The following is a 12745-nucleotide window of genomic DNA, read 5'->3' as shown; positions in this document are numbered from 1 at the left end:
AGATAACTGGACTAGCTTAAACTCGTTAATTAGCACGTCTTTTTGTGTTGTGATGGGTAACTTCCTGGCAACATATAATAAATTGTGAGCAGAAACTGGCTTTGTAACTTCATTGGGATGTAGAAAAGTTAACGCCTTCAACAACTGCTTTCTGCTGACTTCATCAAGGGTCATCTTCCGGAAATAGGACCCAAGAGCTTTGGTTAAAAAAATTAGCAAACTTATTTTTCCCGAAGGAAAAATATTTGACCATTGTATCTTGGAAACATTTTTACATATTTATCTGCTTTTCCGTCTACGGATTTCCCAGAATAGTCAGACTCAATCATCTTCAGAGCCAATGTAATTTCTGCAACTGCTGATTCATCCCGCACTATGGATGCACCTAAGTGCATGAGCAATTTTGCCAGTTCACTACTCTCCACGTAAGATGCTGCTGAGGGATGAAGCTGATTCGGCGTTAACTTTATGGTAACATTTTTCTTATGTTCATGAGTTCTGGCGTTCTGCAGTAAAACGTAGGAGCCCTTATGACAGACAAGCGATGTATTGCAGATAGAACAGTAGAAAGAGAACAGTTCTCCAGGATCGGCTCTACACCACTCTATCATTTGGTGTCCTGTTGCATCTTTCTTTTCTAACCAAATCTCCCAGAGTTTGAAATTTCCATTCTAATCCAAAATGAAACTTCAAACCCTAAAATTTAAAAAAAGAAAAGAAGTTAGTAGAAAAATATATAGGCTATTACCAAAAATGTATGCAAATAGAAAACGGCACTAAGAAGCAGTCTGATAGTTCAAGAAATGTATGTAAGCTCAAAATCGTGCAAGAAACCTTGTTTTAACAACGCTTCCTTTGTATTTTGTACTTCTAGCCATTCTCTTATTTTTTTTTCCCCTCTGTGTGCAACAAAGTGATACTTAGAAGTTTTCTACGTAATTAACAAAGCCAACCAGACCTTGCCGCCTCCTAGCTTATTGCCTCCAGAGGCAAAGAGGGTCGCTCTTTTTTATTACTAGTCTGTCTGCTCTGTCCACATAGTAACGCTGTAGTCTAAGTAACAACAAGTTTTGTCTTTCTTAGACAAGCAAAAAGAGGTTCCAAGAATGTCATTCCAAAAAAAAATACTGAAAACCGTATACTCACAGGTATTGGTAGCCTTCAGAATACAAAGCTTTAAACCAAAGCAAGAAAATGGACTTTAGGGACCTTTATCAATTTAAGGGACCAATAGAGACCTTCACTCAATTTCAGGGACTCTCTGGCAGCCCTGGTAATGCCCCCCCCCTTCCCTGAAAAATACTTAAGAGTCAGAGTAAAGCTTAGTCAGTAGAGTAAACTTACCTCACCTGGAAAAGATTCTAGCCACGCCCAGGAGGATTGAAGAGATCAGAGTATGTTTCCGGGAGGTGGGTAAGATGTCCCAAAAATGCGGTTTTGCACCCGAAATTTCCAAGCTTGCCGAGAGGAGAGGTCCTTTAAATAGACCTTAAGGGTAGAAATCAGAATTATTTTACGGGATTCAGTATTATATTATACCAGAGACCCATGGAATTGTGCAGTTGACGTAAATTTTACACACACCCCCCTTACTTATCCTTGAGATAAAAGATGGATATTGACCATATAAGCTGGTAGTTCTGGATAAGGTTAGCAGTGAATTTGGGGAAGCCTTCTTATAAAAGAACTGTAAGAATTTAACCTATTTATTCCAAGTTTTTAAAAATACAGAAATTAAAAAAGAACTTTCGGAAACTTTAAAAACAACAATTTTATATGTGACTATTACTTGGCTGAGTAGATATTCCCTATATCACAAACCTTCTTACCTTACAATCACAAATCACAATCTTGCAGCCTTCAAACCTTACAATAACAAACTTTATTTTTATTTTTCTTCTTGATAACTCATTCAGAGAAATTTCAGAGAAATCAGGAATTTCTCTGAGAGTCCCTTTCAGATCCTGACACACAGGGTAAACATCCCTCCCCTTCTCGGAAAAATACTCAAGATTCAGTGGAAAGCTTAGTCATGACAGAAGAGGTTAAGTTTGACACACTAGGTAAAAATGACACCTTTCTAATGCTTCGTATTTTTTAATTCCAAAATTTTATATTATTTTTGAATTATTTTTATTATTACCATTAACAGGTAGCCTAGTCAAATGTTGCATTGGATTGTTTTCTTGTTGTCTGCAAATTGCTCCAAAGGTAAAAATCCTTTCCTGATTAAAAGAAAAAAAGCATTGTACCTCAGATGCAGACGTTAGCACATGGGGTCTAACTCCATGATTCAATAAATTGTCAATCCCTCCTTGTTCCCGGTCTAGCACCAGTATAACATCTTCAACTTCCAATCCGAGATCTCGAAGCAGCTAAAAAAAAGAGACATGGGAACTTAACAATTACAGTTAATGATGGGTGATATAAAAGATAGAAACCCCTCATAAAGTATTGATAGTTTGTTTCTCGTTGTTAGAATAGATTACAAGCTTGTATATTGTTATAATTCAGCCTAACATCTTTCATGATAATTTTTATAACATGAAATAATGACAATTTTAAGTGGCGTTTCAACACTTAACTGTTTAATGCTATTGCAAAAATCAATTCTATCACCCTATATTAGAGAACTAAATAGAACAATGAAGCTATCACTTGCTTTGTGAAGGAAGCATTACATTAGACCAGCCTTGTTGGCTATAGTTAAAAATAAACAGAATGTCTTGGTTCCCCAACGGTAAGTATATTGTACTTCAATATATATAATACATTCTAAATACAAAACTTAGAGTGAAATTGTTTTATTTGAGATAGATCGTCGAAATATTAAGCCATGAAATATTAATATTTAGTTTGCACTTTGTGCTTAATCAATAAACCATGTTTATTTCCCGCAAAGGCAATTAAGTTAATCTTAGTTTGATAATTATAATGACGTTATTCATTTTTTTTTAATTAATATATTTTTTTACATATTTTTTTATGTATATTTTTTTAGAATCTTATAATTTATTTTTATATTTTTAAAATTAAGTTAGGGTCTTTCCCAAGAATGATCACGGATTTATTTTTCCCCACCGACGGTCATCATGCCAAACCAGTGGTTTGACAGTCAAAGCAGAAGTGTCAAGACACGTCGGCAAAAATACACTGATGTATTTATTATTACCACAACTCAAAAAGCTTTTGCTTTTTGTGGAAGTAGGTGTTTTCCCACGCACATATTTAGTGTCTTTCCCAAGAATGATCGCGGATTTATTTTTCCCCACCGTGGGTCATCATGTCATACCAGTGGTTTGACAGTCAAAGCAGAAGTGTCGAGACACGTTGGCAAAAATACACTGATTTGTTTATTATTACCACAACTCAAAAAGCTTTTGCTTGTCGTGCAAGTAGGTGTTTTCCCACGCACAAATTTAGTGTCTTTCCCAAGAATGATCGCGGATTTTTTTTCCCACCGTGGGTCATCATGTCATACCAGTGGTTTGACAGTCAAAGCAGAAGTGTCGAGACACGTTGGCAAAAATACACTGATTTGTTTATTATTACCACAACTCAAAAAGCTTTTGCTTGTCGTGCAAGTAGGTGTTTTCCCACGCACAAATTTAGTGTCTTTCCCAAGAATTACTGCGGATTTTTTTTTTTCCAACATGGGTCATCATGCAAAACCAGTGGATTTTTTTTGTTTTATTCTGCATAAAACATTTTATATTTGACATCACAAGACATTTATTTAGCAGTGCAATAGACCAATTTCTACAAAATTCTAGATTTTAAAATGTAGGATTTTCAATACTTCATGATAAATAGCCTATACGTCAAAAACTACGCTTTCATACATACTATCTGCAAGTCTCAACTTAGGACAGCAATAGGATAGATACGAAATTCACGACATTTATAACTGTCCCGGAAGTGAATTCTTCTGGTTGGACTCATTCCAACTTATCAAAAAACACATCAATTTTAATATAGCAAATAAAACAAGGACTATCTAATCGAAAATACTATTTTGCATTAGAAAAATTACTCATGACAATATAAAAAATTAAATTTTTCAGAAGCTCAAAAAAGTAGAATCAGCTATTTGCATAAACTAGAGTTTCTGCAAGTTTTAACTTTGATTCACTATAGGGTATTTTAGGGTATTTAAATATAGAATATTAAATACCGTAAAGAGTATAGGATATTTTTCATATTTAAAAGAAAAACAACAACATTTAAACAGACACTTAGTGAGTTGTTTATCTCACAAACTCTAAACATGTTGACTTTTATTTCTATAAGATATTACTTTATTTGACATTAAATTTAATTTTGACACTTTAGATGCTTAGTTGACAAGAACCAATTTTATATCAAATAATGATCTTACACAGAACACAATTAGTTTCGCCTATTTATTTTCACAGTTCAGCATGGCAACACTGACGAAAATGTGAAACTGCCCCATGGAACTTCATAATTTCGAAATAATTAAAACAAAAATCTTAGAAAATCATAGTTTTCAGTTATGAATAGCCTAAGATCCAGGGAGCAAAAAATGTTTTTATTTTGATGTAAACTGAATGTGGTAGTGAAATTTGTCATTGAAGTTTTAAGAGGCACTATTTTTTTAATTATGGAGCTTTATGGGCTTCTTTCCATTGGACTTCTGAGGTCCAGGGGGTCACAGTTATTTAAAATCATGTAGAGGTAACACATGAGGAATATGGTAAACTTAAACTTGCTGGGAATCGGAACCAGTGTTTTAAGATGGGAAGCAGTATTAGAATTGGGAGAAGTTATGACATCACTCAAGCTCTACTTGACATTCTTAACATATTTACCATGTATGCACATAGCAATTTACTTTGCACAAACTTTCAAAATTAGTCAGATAGCATTTATTTTGAACACATGTACTCATAACCATTAAGAGGGGATTAATTAATTTTTCCAGGTAGAGGTAGGGGACAAATCAGTAAATTTAATACAGTACTTTTCAGAGAAGATGAAAGCATCTTTGGAACAATTCTTGAAGGGTGAGGATTTTTGACACTCTTCAGTGCAGTTGTATCAGTTTTTATGACAACATACTTCAAAATCAGCCCCCCCCCCCCCTCACTACTCCCATTTCTTATGATAATAAACCTTCTTATGCAGTTGTTCTGAAAAATATTCCTACCAATTTGAGTGCTCCTGCTTTACAAAAACTAACTTGATACACTTGAAGGACAAGAAGGAATTTTAAAACCAAAAACAGACAATAAAAAGAATAAATAAGAATAAGAAAGAAAATAAAAAGAAAGAAATAAGAATAAAAAGTGGATTGTAATTGCTCAAGATAAGCCTAATAATATGGATTCAAGGACAAATCACATGAAAAATCAAATTAAATGAAAAAGCATATATCACCTTAACTGTTTCCAATACACTATTCCCACTGGTAATCACATCTTCAACAACCAGGCATTTATTTCCTGGCTGAAAAGAGCCTTCTACCATCTTTTTTGTCCCATAATCCTTTGCTTCTTTTCTTTTCAGCAGCATTGGCACATTATGTTGAACTGAGAGAACAGAAGCCAGAGGTAGAGCAGTGTATGGAACTCCACAGATATGGTCAAATTTGGCTTCCTCTTTTTTACACCAAACTTGTTCAACAAGCTGATTCTATAAAAAACATAGTTTTTATTACTCAAAATGTGCTTGTCACTGGAATGCTACCCTTTCATCAGCAGCAGTTGGCTGCCATTCTTCATAATTAGCAATCAATAAATTAATGTCAGTAATTGACAGTTTTTAAAAGGGTGCCAGTAGGTGGTTTACTTAGGACAACTGTCCAAGTTAATTACAATTAGATGGGAAAATACCAGATACTGGTTGGTTAAATCATGGTTTTGACTGTAAATGAAGGTAGATTGACTATGATTACATGATTGATAAACATGTAAAAATAAAACAACCAAACTAATATATATTTACATATATATATATATATATATATATATATATATATATATATATATATATATATATATATATATATATATATATATATATATATATATATATATATATATATATATATATATATATATATATATATATATATATATATATATATATATATATATATATTTATATATATTATATATTTATGTAAATATATATTTATATATTATATATATATATGTATGTATATATATATTATTGCTCAAAAGATATCCTTTCATCAGTAGTAGTTTGCTGCTATTTTTCATCAATAGCTATTAATAAATTAATGTCAGTAATTGACAGTTATTAAAAGGTGCCAGTAGGTGGTTTACTCAGGGGAAGTAAAATTAGATGGTAACTTTGTATTTTTTTATTATTATTTAATGTTATTGTTGATTAATGTTATTATTCATTTTCGTTTTTGCATCAAGTTTTTGTTGTTTCTTTTCTAATTGTTTACTCTGCTATTTATCTTTCGATGTAAGTGGGTTTCAAATAAATATTATTATTTTAATATCAAAAAAATGTTAGTCTCTAGCACATGCAATTTACATTGATCCATAGTTTTTGAATTCCATTAAACAATAAATAAAACTTTATTTAAAGCAAAAAATACATATTGATTTCAAATCAATGGTACCTTAACTTAAATTTAAAAGATGTATATATAGCCTACATAAACTTTCATTATTTTAAATACTCCCATGTCATCTCCCATCAATGAAGGGGGGAGTCCAAAGGTTGGTCTACATTAAAATTCAGAAATTTAACAAGTAAATTTAAGTATTTATCATTTTACACTAGGCCCATTTGCAAGGATATTCTGAAATTTTTAATGATCAAGACTGTGTGCATCAATGCCCACTCAAGGAACACAATGGACAAAAAATGCCTTCAAAATAAAAATTATTATAGAGGTTTTTTTTTATTCTTTAATATTAACTTGGATAGGAAAAGGTTAAACAAGTATAAGACTGAAAATCAAATAATAAAGAAGAATACCAGATACTGGGCAATTAAATCATGGTTTTGACTTTGACTGAAGATAAATTGACTTGCAGCCTGCAAAAATCAGAAATTAGGCTATATACCATTAATAATAATAACAATTTACAAAAGTGAGGAGAACAGTATCAAGCAGAACCACAAATCATGACACTGAAGCTGTGGACTCCTGCCCAGAGGCTAACAGCACAGGTGTGAGTACCAGCCCTCAACTTCAAAGAGCAAGCATGACCAACAATGGAAGACAGGCGTACATACCCTCATCTTCCATTGCCTTCAGTCCAGAACAGGTGAAGCCTTTTGCTAAAGCTGCTCCTAGGAAGCAGTCTCTCTGAGGTAGGAAGCAAGGCTCATCCAAAATCTTGACTGATATGCTTGTAAAGCAACAAATCAAAACATAGGAAGTAACAAGAGCCAGCAGAAAGTGGAAAGCTGCAAAGCCAAGAGGAATGCAAAAGAAAGCAGCAAAGCAGGTTTTACAGTTTGATAAGGACAGTGATGGAAGCCTTTCACTCCATGATGACAGTGATGATTCATTGCTTCACATTGGACAGGAGGAAGAAGACAAGCTATGTCCAGAGGACAGACTGATAGACACAATTATAGTTGGCAATTTTGTAAAAAAAATTTATGAGGGCAAATACCTCCCTGGAGTGGTTCAGGTAAAGAACAAAGACTCTGCCTAAGTTAGTGTGCTGAGCATGGCGGAAGTGAATAGGTGGAAGTGGCCAAAAAAAGGAGACACCATTGTGCATTCCCATGAAGATATTCTGAAGAAGATTTCAACCCCGATCCCAGCAAAAGGGACAGCTTCAAGGGCATCTTCTTTTTTAATTTTGAGGATTGGTAAACATCTGTAGTTTCCATTTCTTGCCAAACACTTTTTTTATAGCATAGCATTTTAGTTTTCTTACTTTTCTAGCACTTCAACATTATAAACAAATGACTGTCACCTGTTTCATTTTTAGAAGTTTTGTTTACCTTTGTACCGATTTAACACAATAAACAAATCATCTTTTATGTGAAAGTCTTCAAGTGGCCCAGTATGTACAATAGGATGGCTCACTATGCACCACCCCCAGTCCATACTGGGCCAGGTGGTACGTAGTGATCCACTGAGATTTTTCCCTAGATGGAGCCAGTATTAAAATCTGCAAAAATTATAAAAAAAAAAATACTTGTTATGTGCTATATTATGATGCAAGAGAAGTAAATATATATATATATATATTTCAACAAAAGCAACTGATGAAAGAATGGGAGCTTGTTATTTGTATATGTGAGCATTACTTGTATATAAATATAAATATATATATATATATATATATATATATATATATATATATATATATATATATATATATATATATATATATATATATATATATATATATATATATATATATATATATATATATATATATATATATTGAATTAAAGTTATCAAGTATTTTGCAGTAGGTTGAATCAAGACATGGCCAATTGTAGACAGAGAAAAGCCAAGACAGATAGTCCAAGTATTTGAGAGGCAAATGTTTAAATAGCTGGGGCACGGGTAAATAGCAGGAGTATGCATGACTCTCTAATTGGACACATACTTGTTTGTTAGTTTTTGGAAAGGCATGCCTGCCTAGAGTCTCAGGCAAGCTGACCAAGAATTTAAAATTGACATTTTGAATTAAAGTTATTTTGATTTTGGTACTATTTACCATTCAAAATCAATGGTACTATTGTTACCAAAAACTAACCTGACAAGTATGTCTCCAATAAGAGAGTCATGCATACTCTTGCCATTTACCCGTGCCCCAGCCATTTAAGCATTTGCCTCTCAAATACTTGGACTATCTGTTTTGGCTTTTCTCTGTCTACAATTAGCCATGTCTTGATGCAACCTATGCAACCTATTGCAAAATACTTGATAACTTCAATTCAGAATCCGTTGATTTTGAATTAAGATTATCAAGTATTTTGCAGTAGGTTGCATCAAGACATGGCTAATTGTAGACAGAGAAAAGCCAAGACAGATAGTCCAAGTAATTGAGATGCAAATGTTTAAATGGCTGGGGCATGGGTAAATGGCAGGAGTATGCATGACTCTCTTATTGGTTAGTTTTTGGAAAGGCATGCCTGCCTAGTCTTAGGCATGCTGATCAAGAATTCAAAAATTGACATAAGACCGTTAGATTGCCTGTAATGAGAGGCAAGCAAGACACGCCCGCCTATGGTCTCAAAAAGGGTGACCAAGAATTTATAATTCACATAGAACAATAAATTTGCTTTAAGTAACAGGTAAACAATCATTTAAAGCCGTCTTTATCTTTTAAATAGTACCTATTACCAAATAGTACCATCAAGACACACTCAACAGTACAGATAGTACCTTGGATTCTGAATTAAAGTTATCAAGTATTTTGCAGTAGGTTGCATCAAGACATGGCCAATTGTAGACAGAGAAAAGCCAAGACAGATAGTCCAAGTATTTGAGAGGAAAATGTTTAAATGGCTGGGGCATGGGTAAATGGCAGGAGTATGCATGACTTTCTTATTGGACATATACTTGTTTGTTAGTTTTTGGAAATGCATGCCTGCCTAGAGTCTCAGGCATGCTGATCAAGAATTTAAAATTGACATAAGACCATTGTGAGCATTACTTGTATATATATATATATATATATATATATATATATATATATATATATATATATATATATATATATATATATATATATATATATATATATATATATATATATATATATATATATATATATATATATATATATATATATATAGCTTCCCTGAAGGTAGTTAAATATCCAAAATTTCAGCTTTAAATTAATCCTAGACACTTCTAGATGGTCACCTTTACCTTTAACCTTGATAACAGCACTCCTATATAACCTAGTATCTTGTATTATTCCTGCTAGTCTTCCATTTACAATAACATAACCAATAAGGTAAGCTGTCTTAGCATGTATATATATATATATATATATATATATATATATATATATATATATATATATATATATATATATACCTGTTTTTACAAGATGATTCAAGACACTGCTGAGAGAAATACTTTGTCTAGCATGGTTTTAAGATATTTAAAGTGTTGTTTTTTGGAGTTAAGATGGGAATAAAGTACCCAGGTTAGGTTATATATTTAATATATGCAATGCTTTTTAAAGCAAAATTAGCTGTCAATACCATGCTAACTTTCAGCAATTTTATGACAAGTGCTGCATTAAAAAATTGCAGAAGTGTGTAATAATTACTGTTTTCTTTTCCTACACTTTGGATACCATCCATCCCTATTTCTACCAACCTGGGCATTAAATTCTCCTAATAAAAACACCATATTTCTACCAAGGACCCTGTCTATTTGTTTTTTTAACTGTAAGTAAAAATCAGCTAAGTCAATGCTATCCTCATCTGTTGGTTCAACAAGCACATATACTACTATGATAATACTCTGCACTTTTAGGTCATAAAATTAGCAATTAGTATTCTATTATTAATATCTTCCTAACCTAAACAGGACTTAGCAGCTTCATTATTCATCATGAGCTCTACTCCCTGTCTATGTACCCCATCCTTCCTGCTTGAGTAATTAAGTTCTATATAACCTAATTTCATGTTTCTTACCTCTGGGATACAAGTTTCTGAAACTTGTAACAAGTCCAGTTTGAGGTATCTGTTTTGTCAGTCAAAATTTTGCTACAATAATTGTTTTTTAATATTGTAACATTCCAAGTTACAGCTTTCATATTCTTTAAATCATTGAAATTGTTTGGCCTCAGAAAAAGCAACAGCCCCAGAACCTGTGCAGGACAGGGACCAACACATTTTCTCAGTCCTACACCAAAGCACATAAAATGGCTTAGAACTGGACAGCAAGAAGTCTCTGGTACCTCCAGTTCAATGGAGGTTTTTTGCAATCCTGGGCCCAACTTGGTCACAGCAAGGTTTCACATCAAAAAGAGTCATACTGCTGCACAGACAATCCTGCAGACAAAAACCTTTGTCAGACAAAACCTTTTGACTAAAATATGGGTTATCTTTCAGAAAATGAACAATAGACTTCCCACCCAGCTAGCCTCCTTACCATTAATTTTGGATAGGATATAACACCTCTCAGGTCGAAATAAATGGGTGAAACAAGGCCACTTTTAAGCATAAATTCTCCAAATTTAATAGCTCCAATATTGTGTAACTCGTGAATTATGCTCTCCATTTCCTTTAAATTGATTGTATTCTCTAAAAGCTTCAAATTTAAGCATGTGCCTTTAAAATTCAAAATTACTGTTCTTCTGTTACTTTTACATATAGATGGCCTTAGATATCCCCGTGCTCATACCACAGACAAAAAGCATTCTAGATAGTTGTCTAACTGAATGATTCAATGCTTACCAATAAATTTTGTGCTTGTGCTTACCTGTCTTCATTTCTATTCAAAAATGTCTCCATCAGTGTTGCCTGTTGAAAATAAGCTTATTCAAACCATTTAGTTGTTGCAGAAGAAAAAAAAGAGGATCAAAAAACAATTTGAGGCTTAGAAACAATTTTCTTATCCAGTAAATACCGTCTAATTCTAATAGACATGAATCATCGTTCAAATTAATTCACCATTTAATCAACCTGGGAACATTGTATTATTACATAAGGTAGAATTGTTGCAAATAGATTTGAGGAACGGTATATCCCTGGCTCCTATTTTTAATATTTATTGACAGGCCAGTTAGAAATTTATATTATATTTTTTGCGTCAGTGGCTCAAACTGTTAAATTTGATCTGCGAAGAATAGGAACTAACGTGCTCTTGCACTATATACCCCGTGAAATAGTAGTCACAATCAGGGTCGTCCCAAGAGAGGGCGGAGAGGTGCGCCCCCTCCCCCCCCCCAACTCTTTTGGCTTTCGGTAAAATTTTCGCGAACGGCAAAACATTTTGGCTGAAATTTAGCAAAATTCTTGATTTTTGCAATAAATTCGGCATAAATCCAGTAGCAATTCGATAAAATTTACAAAGATTGCCCCCCAATAAAATGGGCCTCGGGACGCCCCTGCTCACAATACCTAGGGTCTATTTTCGTGAAAACAAGAGTTGAGCTTCTATTCAGCTTTGTCTTCACCAAAACAAATTTTTTTTTATTAAAAAAGCAGATTTTCATTTTCCTGATTTTCAAAATATTTTACTTGAATATAGCGTTTGTCATTTTATTGTAAACTTCTAAGTGTGTACAAACAAAACGAAAAGAAAAGAAATAATACTTTTGATACATATTGAACCTCTTAATACTTTAGCAAATTCTCTATTCAAGGAATAGAAATTGCTATTTTCATTATCTCATTGTCTTCAAAAAGTTTCAGACATTTTTCAAATACTTTAGATTGGATTGACACCCCTATACAATTTAAGCGTCATTCCGGTGTCTATTAAATGTTAAATGAAATCCCTTTGTCCAGTTCAGGGAGAGGACAATGAAAGCTACCGAAGGGATCAAGGGCGAAAACATAAGTAGAGTGTTAATGTGGCTTAAGGACTTTAAGCGCTGTTAATCTTTTCAAAGTTCTTCCTTCAAAGAACTTCGAGTGGAAAGCTTTTGGAAAGAGGCTGGATAAACTGAGTAAAAGTCAAGTTTAAAACTGGACAGTCAACTTCGTAGTTGAGTTTACTTTCCTTTTAAGTGCAGTTGAGGAGCCTGAATTCAGAAGGCTGGTTAAAGAGTTGGTAAAATACGCAACCGTAATATAATGG

At 33.1% G+C, this 12745-nt stretch overlaps 1 protein-coding gene across 1 annotated transcript in view; it reads right to left on the bottom strand.

Annotated features, from left to right (window-relative positions):
• Positions 1-11276, bottom strand: part of r-l (rudimentary-like) — a 39710-nt gene extending 28434 nt beyond the window's left edge. Inside the window, exons 1-3 of the mRNA XM_089102876.1 lie at positions 11093-11276; positions 5401-5655; positions 2253-2375 (exon numbers count right to left, since the gene is read on the bottom strand). Of these exons, the coding sequence (XP_088959002.1) occupies positions 2253-2375; positions 5401-5655; positions 11093-11221 (507 nt within the window). The 5' untranslated portion in view covers positions 11222-11276. The remainder of the gene's footprint in view (positions 1-2252; positions 2376-5400; positions 5656-11092) is intronic.
• Between the last annotated feature and the right edge of the window lie 1469 nt (positions 11277-12745).

The sequence above is a fragment of the Artemia sp. Qi Xiang Cuo genome, chromosome 17, assembly GCF_049724085.1.
Source record: "Artemia sp. Qi Xiang Cuo chromosome 17, ASM4972408v1, whole genome shotgun sequence".
In the NCBI taxonomy this organism is placed as follows: Eukaryota; Metazoa; Arthropoda; class Branchiopoda; order Anostraca; family Artemiidae; genus Artemia; species Artemia sp. Qi Xiang Cuo.
Note: the sequence above shows the minus strand (reverse complement) of the source record. Positions and strands in the feature narration are given on the sequence as shown.